At 37.9% G+C, this 10,731-nt stretch overlaps 1 protein-coding gene across 1 annotated transcript; it reads right to left on the minus strand.

Annotated features, from left to right (window-relative positions):
* Positions 1-8,868: 8,868 nt before the first annotated feature.
* Positions 8,869-10,344, minus strand: LOC132123198 (somatostatin-2). The gene is made up of 2 exons (XM_059533771.1): positions 10,092-10,344; positions 8,869-9,260 (listed from the first exon to the last, which is right to left on the minus strand). Exons 1-2 carry the CDS (start codon positions 10,242-10,244, stop codon positions 9,051-9,053), a joined length of 363 nt encoding a protein of 120 aa, XP_059389754.1. The 5' UTR covers positions 10,245-10,344; the 3' UTR covers positions 8,869-9,050.
* Positions 10,345-10,731: the final 387 nt, after the last annotated feature.

Genomic DNA, 10,731 nt, shown 5'->3' on the forward strand with positions numbered 1-10,731 from the left:
TTAAAAAATATACAGTAACTACCTTTTATAAAAACCCATGCAATTACATTGCATTCTCACTCATATGCACATCTTTTTCACTCTCTTTCATTCATAAAGTTAATGATTTTATGTACTGCATTTAGTATGTGGAGAATATGATTGAACATTTTCACAGTTTTCACTATGCATTGAAATCTATGAGCTTCAGACACCTGCCCTATGATACATCACTTACTGTATTTCTCATCAGGCTCAAGCAAACACACACACAGTCTCAAACAAATAAATGGTACTTCTGTCAATCAATGGTATTTAGTGATGAGCAGTCAGGCAGAGATGAGAGAAAAGAGCACCTGGCAGCAGAATCATTCAGCATTGATATTTAAACACAGCCTAGTCGAACCCCGTCTACCCACCCTTACACTGCTAATCAGCTCTTCAACTCAGACGGAGAGAACACACTTTTGTGTGTGTGTGTGTGTGTGTGTGTGTGTGTGTGTGTGTGTGTGTGTGTGTGTGTGTGTGTGTAAATGTCTTTGAGCAGGTCAAAATGATCTCCTGAGCGTCTCGAAATAAATTGCTTTCAAACTTTTCATCTACGTTTTTGCAACAAAGAATAGGCTGCAATTTAACCGCTGTGATTGTTTTTACAGTATGCAGCTCAAATAACACAAATCTCCTTCTCCTTTGTCAGGAAAAAGAAAACCTAAACAGTTTCGGGAGCTATTCATGCATATGCAAAATTCATGCTAATAGGCTGACAGCTCCAAACTTCTTTGCTTGTTTAACGAATTACACAATTATCAGTTTTTCCATCACATTCACTTCTTAATTGCTTAATTTAGTTCCCTTTGAAGCTGTGGCTACAATCAGACACAGTTTGCCATGATGTCACTTCCTACGGTCACCTTAGTGATTTACATATTTAAATGAGTCATACTTACATATTCCATTCTGAGTGTTTTAATACTATATGAATTGTAAAGGCGTCAATTGCATTGTGTCATTCTACATTCCCACTGCAGTCACTAAATTTATCCCTTAAAACTAATCACTGATAACCGAAATGACATATTTAAACATTTTTCCATGAAAATAACACCTTCATGCCTTAAAGGGATAGTTCACCCTAAATTTTTTATAGTTTTCATTTTTGAATGAACTATCCCTTTAAATCGGCTTGAATATTAATTCTACATTCTTACCTCATTTAGTATAGATAGACCTTATCCGTCAGAGAAACAAGTGCGCAGCCATCTTTAGAATTTCGTCTTTGAACTTGTGTTTTTGTGGTTAATCTCTCGGAACTCGGATGACCAACCACCCCTGACTTAGACACCACCTTGAGGAGCCAACATCACTGGTCCGCAACAGATGGACAACGCAGACAAGAGGTAATTTCAAAGGGATAACACTCTTTATTGAACACAATACATCAATGAGCACAAGCGCGACTTCACCAATGGGACGGCTCACTTCAGGACTCGAGCAGTGAGTATACAGGTAAGGATGCTTCTTAGTCAAGGATACTTGCGTCGATACACAGTAGTGAGACAGTGGTTTAAAAGCTTATTTCACCAGCGATGCTGCATGCTTCCAGACTCAGACGGTCAATAGGGAGGTAAGAAGTCTTCTCAGTACAGGATACTTTCGTCAGGGCACATCAGAGAAAGAGTGATTTAAAAGCTTACTTCACCAGCGATTCTGCATGCTTCCAAACTCAGACGGTCAGTAGGGAGGTAAGAAGTCTTCTCAGTACAGGATACTTGTGTCAGTGCACATAAATGAGACTAGAGCTTAAGATCTTTGCCCGAACCCGACGGGACCCGATGGGACCCGACGGGTTCGGTCTTAATTTATGTCATCTTACACGGGATCGGGTCGGGCTCAGGCTTGCGCTCCGGTTTGCGAGGTAAGCGAGCGGTCATGTGATGCGTTTCGATTAGCGCGAGAAAAATGTGAAAATGGATGCGGAGTAGGTGTAACGGAGGCTTGCCTCTGGCGATTACATTTTGGTTGCACCAGCAACTAAAGCAAAGTCTGAGGAGGAAAGGTTTTGACCGTGATTATAATGAGAATAATGACGCACCATCAGTGAGCGCAGGAACGAGCTGAAGCCATCTACGGTGGATTCAATCATTTTCCAAAAACATGTAGGCTGTAATAAAGTTTTTTTTTTAAATGAAAACTAACTATTCATTGAGTCTTAAATGCATAATGTGGACAGTATATACGCTAATTTTGGCATTATTCTTTTATTTAATTATTAAATTAAGCCTTTATCTTGACTTCGTTATTGCCAAATACCAATCTTAATTTAAAATTTATCTTAATTTAATTTGTTAAAAAAGAGACTAGTTTTTATTGGTACGTTGGTCTATTTAAGGAGCCTACTGTATGTCTATTTAGAGTGCTGAGATGTTAAGATGTCACAGAGGATTTATTTTATTTCTTTATTCCAACTTCCAAGTGGTGTAGTCTACGTTAGTTATTAATAAATTATGTTAAAACCTGAATAAATGACTCATTTTTGACAAAGGCAAAAGAGCTGTGTGCGTGTGCACATTTAAATAATGTCGGGCTGTAAACGAGTTCGGGCTTTTAAAAAGCTGTCAATCAAAATGTACTTGTCGGGCTCGGGTCCTGCCGGGCCTAACTTTTAAGGCCCGATTACAGCTCTAAATGAGACAGTGGTTTAAAAGCTTACTTCACCAGTATGCTGCATACTTCCAGAACTCAAACGGTGAGTAAGAAGGCAAGGATTTTCCCACAGCAATATGTTCCTTCCTCACCAACTCCGTTGTATCACTCTGGAATTCCGACGGTGAGTAGGTATCATAACTTTTCACAAACTTATAGGCAAGGGTTGGGACCGCTTCTCAGCAAAAAGCACACCACACTCGTGTTCACCACAAATCCACAGCAATGAATCAATGTGTAACAATAAGGCAAAAGCACTGTAATTCACTTACACGATAGGGCTGATCAGAGGCCTCAATCCATTCGTTACACTCCCATGGGGGATATTCGATCCTCAATTCCTCTTCAGCACACTCTGAAACACATAGCTTCCCCAACAGTCAAATTTACATTCACGGTATCCGCTTCAAGCTTTTAGAATGTTTGTAAGATGAAATCAATTCACTTATCTTTCTCTCTCTCTTCCCAGCGCAGATTCAATCGACAAATCAGTCCAGCAAATTCCCACAGACGAACTCCGTCCCAGCAGACTTCAATGGGCGGCTTTCACCCCAACGAGGCTTCACCACAGCCGATTACACTCCCAATGCGGACAACCTCAATAGGGAACCTTTTCCCGGAGACATCAACAGGAAACCTTCACACCCAGACAACTTCCCCGAGCAAGCTTGTGCCCAAAACTGCTCCGAGATAAACCAGCTTCCCCCTCGAAACTTCTCTGAATAGCCCTTTTATCTTTCGCTTGTAAAGCAGGAAGCCTGTGTGAACGCCGCTCCTCTCCCTCTCGCACCTGCAGTGCATTAGCGCTAATCAGGCCGGACAGTGTTTCTGCCACACCCGGTGGGATGTGTCGCACACAAATCGTTCCCTCGGGAAACTCGGGACTCGTCAAGAGGGTTCCGCTTGCTGAGCGTTTTTGTCACCCGTGACATATATAGTTTTGTACTTCTAATTCATGACCTGTGTTTTGTTTTGCTCTCTCTTCTGTGCTTAAGCATGAGACACTTCTTACTGGAGCTTACGCTACGCCTACATCATCCATCAAAGCAGCATTCTATTATAAACAAACGTATTACAGTTAGTGAAAGCTAGAGATTACTGTTTATAAAGTTTTAAATATGGATATTTTTCTTACAAAATGCATCGATTCACTTTAGGAGACCTTTATTGACCCCCAAAGCAAATATGACGGATGTATGCACTTTATTGGACTTCTTTTGGACTACTGAAAAATAACACTCATTCACTGCAATTATAAAGCTTGGAAAAGCCAGGACATTTTTTTATATAACTCTGACTATATTCCTTTGAAAGAAAAAAAAAGTCATATACACCTAGGATGCCATAAGGTTGAGTAATTCATGGGGTAATTTTCATTTTTGGGTAAACTATTCCTTTAATTAGGGTTGTAGCTAAACTTTGCAGGACAGTAGACTTCCAGGAACGGTTTGGGATAAACCTGATCTATAGCATCACTGTTGAATAGTAATTAGCTGGTGAAGTGGATTTACTTATTGTAGAGTAAATGAAAGTTATCATATGGATTGTAATGTTTGAAGTGGATTACGAATGAAAGACAGAAGACAAGAAGTGCAGAACAGGGGCAGTGCTATATAAGGCCTATACAAGGAACCAAGAATATGTAAATTAGTCCCAGCCTGCACCAATCACACCAGCTCAAACTACCTGCTCCAATTAAACTTAGTTAATCTTCATATCGAATGCTACACAACAGAAAATGGCAATATTGGCTTTTTAAATCCAATATTGCCATTTTCTGTTGTGTAGCATTCGATATTGTCACAAACATGTAAGGAAACAAGAACTTTGGTATTCTGCAGAGAAAATGTCCAACAATGGTGTTGACTGATGAAACTGCACATAGCTTGCCTTGAAGCATATCAAAAACACCAGACAGACATGTAAACAACATTAAAAACTAGATTTTCACCACAGGGTGTCTTTAACAGGCACGTCAAACAAGTACATACTTACATCCAGGGGATCCATTCCCAAGCACTTTCGCAAAACAGCATGACCACCAAGATCACAGGGAATCAATTCCATATTTCCATATCTCAATACATTCACAACTTAGCCTTTATCTGGCTCTCAGTGTGGATACCAGCTGACCTATCAGTCTGTGTGTTAACACATCTGTCAGCCATACACACGTCTGACCTTGATGGAAATGAGAGTCGTGACACACCTTATTCAAACTGTATTTGCAATAGTTTGAAGGCATATTACAGCAACTACAGTATCTGCTCAATGAAGGTTAGGCGGTCTATATTTTAACATAGATGTATCACCAAGTCTGCTTTACACATCTGTGATTTAATGAGTTTTATTTGTTGGTGTGAAGATGACGAAAACATTTTTCCACAGCCTCAGAGGACCAACACAAAAACATAAAAATAATAAAAATAACAGTCTTTACTGATATATATATATATATATATATATATATATATATATATAGATTACACAAAGCAGCATAAAATAAATAGTTTACAAAAAAATCTAAATTTTCTGAAAATTTGTTTCTGAAACAGTTTTGTAGAAACTTCATCACATCACTTGCTCATCAATTGATCCTCTGCAGTTAATGGGTGCCGTCAGAATGAGAATCCAAAAAGCTGAGAAAACCATAACAATAATACACAACTCCATCTTGTTAGTAGAAAAACTACAAGTGGAAAAGCTACATATTTGTAAGAAACAAATCACAACTGAGTCACTTCTGGCCAAATTATGAATCCAATAATACATAACGATGAAGAAACAAACTCATCTACATCTTAGATGGCCTGAGGGTAAGTATATTTTTAGCAAATTTTCATTTTTAGGTTAACTGTTTCTTTAAATACAGAACACTGCATGAAAAATATTTAGTTTGATGCATATTTCCACTATGATTCATCATTAGTGAGAACTGGTCATTCAAAAACAAAGCATTCATTCATAATGTTAATCTTAAATGCTCCCACCAGCATGATAATATATGTGTATGTGTGTGTGTGTGTATGTATGTATATATATATATATATATATATATATATATATATATATATATATATATATATATATATATATATATTATCATTGTGGGGGGACATGCTTAATATAAATTAATTAATTAATTTAATTAATTACTTTTGAGGCCACTGTATCGGTGTATGTGGGATCATGTCATGGTAGAAACATTGGGCCAAAAAATCTTACTGACCCTCAATTACCCAATTTTTCTATACACTACAGAAACAATGCAACACAATAAAAGAGTCCTTTAAAGTATTTAAATGATGGAGGAAAACAGCTGAAACAGTTGAGTGTACAGTCTGGCTTCAGTTTATCCTACAGTAATTTTCCATATGAGTCACAGAGGAGGTAGAACTTTAAGTGAGTTTAAATGGGGATTTGGAGGCAGAAGTGAACATATTTGTGCTGGCTCATTTCTCTAATGTTCTTTCCGTGCTGATGGTGCAGTGTACTGGTAATGAAGTTAATTTAATGTCTGTGTAAAATGACTAGGAGGCGATCCTTCTCACTGACTTGCGCTGAACACTTTCTTAGTAGATACAGGACCTCATTAGAACTTTGCTGCGGTAGGAAACTTTCAAATAAGATGCATAATTGAAGGTCTCTTCGGTAATGCAGATAAAACATGCAACTATTAAGATAAAAGCCATGTACCAGTGTTGTTTCGCTGTCAACTGGCGCTGCCCTTTGATGAATCTTCAACTTCACGCCAAATTATATATGCGCAACCAGTGTAGACAGATTCTCGAACAAATGACTCTTATAAACCGGTGTGTTTAATGAAAACCATAGAGTGCGACCAGTGTAATACCCGATGCTCAAACAAATGGCTCAAGAAATTATTATTTTTAGTGAATAAAAAACATACATCGCAACCTGTGTGGCCTGACTCTTGAACAATAAACGAAAACCATACCTTCAGAGTGACTAGTGTAGACAGATTTGTGAACAAATTACTCTTTTGAGCTGGTTCTTTTTAGTGAATGAAAACCATGTGAATATATATATATATATATATATATATATATATATATATATATATATATATATATATATATATATATATATATATATATATATATATATATATTTCAGATAAATCAACTGAATAAATAAATTGAGTATATATATATAAATATATATATATATATATATATATATATATATATATATATATACTCAATTTATTTATTCAGTTGATTTATCTGAAATCATTTGCCAAATAATGAGAGGATTTTTTAACTATCTCCCTTTAAATGTTTAGACCTGAGAGAATCTGTTTGTTTGTGTATGCCCATATGCATGAGTTCTGTTGTGTGAGTGGTTCTCAGTATTAGTTGCTAAGGTGCGATGTAATAGACCTCTGACCAAGTCACTGTCTGTCATCAGTTGAGTCAGCTTTCATCTGCATCAAAGCATATGAAACCATACACAACACACACACACACACACACACACACATGCAGAGAGATATTTATAGGTGGCCTAGCAGTGGGAAGAATGTTAAATGGAGTTTAATGGGATGAATGGTAGGGAGTGTTTAAGGCCTCAAAGGCTAATGGGCCAGCTCAGTGTGTGAAGACAGCATGCTGGTCTTCTCAAAGCACACATAAACACCCAAATGCACACACTGTGTTAAGGAAGCCATGTTGTGTCTCTCAAATGGATGAGTGATTGTGATTTGTGTTTTTTGAATAATTCTCTGATGACTGCCTGCATCGTTCACAGAATAATGATTCCATAAAGACCATGCACACATGTACGTACTGTACATAATCACACTCACTCACACACATTTATCTAAATGAGACACAAAATATTTATCTACAGTACAGACCAAAAGTTTGGACACACCTTCTCATTCAAAGAGTTTTCTTTATTTTCATGACTATGAAAATTGTAGATTCACACTGAAGGCATCAAAACTATGAATTAACACATGTGGAATTATATATGGAATTATATACATAACAAAAAAGTGTGAAACAACTGAAAATATGTCATATTCTAGGTTCTTCAAAGTAGCCACCTTTTGCTTTGATTACTGCTTTGCACACTCTTGGCATTCTCTTGATGAGCTTCAAGAGGTAGTCACCTGAAATGGTCTTCCAACAGTCTTGAAGGAGTTCCCCGGGAGATGCTTAGCACTTGTTGGCCCTTTTGCATTCTGTCTGTGATTACGATTTCTGTTTTCATTTAGGAGAAGCATCTGAAAAGCAAGATACTTCAGCAAAAGTCTCATTTGATCTCAATTTAAAGTCATTTCCACTAGGGGAATGTAAAAATGTTAAAGAGATTATTTATTAATAGTATCATTATTATTCTTATGAGAACATTCACACTCATTTTCCCCAAACAAGTAAAAATAAAAAATGTCACACAAACACACCTATTATACGTATGCACATATTATTCGGTTATTCGGATGCAAGCTCAAAAAATTATGAGTGTCAGAATGACATGTAAACACACACACACACACACACACACTGTGAAAATGTCTACTCGGTAAACAGCAGCAGAGAACCGTTCATAATGCCTGATGAAAGTCTCTTCTCAGGCTTTGCTAATCAAACAGTCCAGATCTGTCGAAATATTTGTGGTGCTTTCAGGACCATAATTAAATAACAATTACAACTGACTAACAGCCTTTTCCACCCTGTCTGTGCGTTCGTGCGCGAGCCTCAAGGGACAGAGCTGGAGTCATGGAGCAGTGTCTGTTTTCACAGCCAATAACACGCCAATGAAGAACACATCAAACTGAAGTGTGTGTGCCTGAGAGACCAAGAGAGCAAATGATGCTTGAGTTTTGTTCCCTACATAGATGTTCCGTCAGCAATGCATGCTCTGAGGATGCGAACACGTGGCTTTTAATGGCGGAAAGGTGAAGGGGGTTGTCCACAAACATTCAAAACAGATTGTTTTTCGTTGTTCTCACTCTTCTGTCATTCTTAATCATATTGGTGTGTCGTGCCTCTCACCATGTTTAATAGAACGGATGATCCCTAATGCTTGTCAATTACCACTAATCACCATTGTGACATTACATAAACAATCACACACACATACACACACACACACATCATTAATGTTAATGTTCCCGCACAAATATAGTCCAGAGAAAAGATAGCATTATAAATGTAGGCTATACACCATCACATCATCCACAACAAAATGCTCTTTTATTTTAATGTTTCTTTTATTTTGTGTTTTATTAACTTACATTCAGTCAGTTGACTGACAGAACCAATTAACTTGTGGTTTGACCACAGCAGTTAGCTTAGCAAGAGATTGGAGGGGATGTTAAATAACTTCAAGTGAGGGCCTCAGCAGGAAGTGAAGCCCTTCCAGTAGAAGTTTTTGCATCCCTCTTTGCGTACCCGGGTGGACAGTTGGTTTGAACTTTCTGCCGAACGTTCTTGCTCCAATCGCAGGTCCTCGCTTTCGCTTGCCATTGAAAGGCCTTTCTCGCGCATCTCCATTTCAGGGATAGAAAGCAGGGAAAGGAGTTTCTCGACGTCTCTCTTTGTAAAGTCCTGAGAAAAATGTTAAAGCATATGATGGGATCAACATTTCAGTGTCTTGTAAAACTAATGGTGCACATTCATTAAGATCAATGTATACATGAGCTAACAGAGTCTAAAGAGAAAAGCCATTTTGTATTTATAGTGGAATATGTGTTTGATTAGAACTAAATGCATTCCATTAACTCAGAGTTTTTGTATAGTAAAATATAATGCATTTACTTGCAAAGACGTAAATGAGAAAAACAAGAGGGTCATTTAGAAATGTGTGTGGGCTACATGACTGAGGGAGAGAGGGACTGGAAGGAATGATGTCTTCCTGTAGAATTAGATGAGGATCGTAGTAATTTCCCATTTAAACATCTATTAAAAGCAGAATGAACTAGCGCATTAAACAAACTGAAATACGTTTAATCCCTTTGTTTGAAGCAATAGTTCACCTAAAATGTAAAACTGACATTATTTACTTACCCTCACCTCGTTCTAAAATTATATTGATATTATTTCTTCTGCAGAACAAAGAAGAATTTTTTTATCCAAACAATGAAAGTCAATGGGGTCCAGTGTTGTTTTGGACTCCTTTGACATTGAATGTGCCGACAAAAACTGTTGAAATGCTTCTTTTGTGTTCCACAAAAGAAATTGGGTCTGTACCTGTTTGGAATACCATGAGGGTGAGTAAGTGATCATTTTTGGAAGGACAATCCTTTATTCATAACTAATAATTGATAGCTAGTTGAATGTGAGCTTAATTGGCAGCTTTGAACATGCAGACAACGGAAAACCAGAATCCAGAAGATAAATACAGGCACCATATTTTGTTAATGTTCGTTTGAGACTCACCTGTGTAGCCTGTCCAGTCGCTCTTGCTCTCTGTAGAAGTCTGTGATGGCGGAAGTCCAGGTCCGGTTCTAGCTGTGAGTTAGCACAGCGACCACATAGCACAAGGGACAGACCCAACAGGGCCAAATAACAGTGCAGCTCACACAGTCTCATCTCAAACCTCTGTGTTCAGCTCACGGAGTGACTCTTTGTAGCTGTGATTCAGGTTCTGGACCCTTTGAAAAACCAAGCGCTCTTTTTAAACTCTCCTTCCACACATATGGTTGACTGACAGCTGCCCAGGTTGCTGGGTGATAGTGGATTGTGATGTCATAAAGCATTTAGATTCTTCTGGTCCCACACTAATGGGAAACACTCTCATTTAGATAACGCAAACGAACAAATTGCGACTTGACAAAGGGGGCTACAATAAAAGCATTAGACTGAATGGATTCGGGTTTGTTCAGCTAATTTAAAGCAAATAAAACAGAGGAATGCCTGGGTGTTCGTCTCCATCGCTCTGAAGCACACACACCGTGGCAGAAGCGAATAATAAAAGCTTTTAGAAACTTAATTGATTCTGAATGAAGAGAATAATGTGTGTTTTCCTAAAGTTTTAACTCAAGAAGTACAAGCATTTGTGCTGTTGGGAACATCTTCT

Source organism: Carassius carassius, chromosome 41 (genome assembly GCF_963082965.1).
Source record: "Carassius carassius chromosome 41, fCarCar2.1, whole genome shotgun sequence".
Classification (NCBI taxonomy): Eukaryota; Metazoa; Chordata; class Actinopteri; order Cypriniformes; family Cyprinidae; genus Carassius; species Carassius carassius.

Coding starts and splice junctions, on each gene's coding strand:
- LOC132123198 (XM_059533771.1), bottom strand. CDS start 10,244: ATGAGACTGTGTGAGCTGCACTGTTATTTGGCCCTGTTGGGTCTGTCC. Junction 9,261..10,091: donor CGACTGGACAGGCTACACAG/GTGAGTCTCAAA, acceptor CATTTTTCTCAG/GACTTTACAAAGAGAGACGT.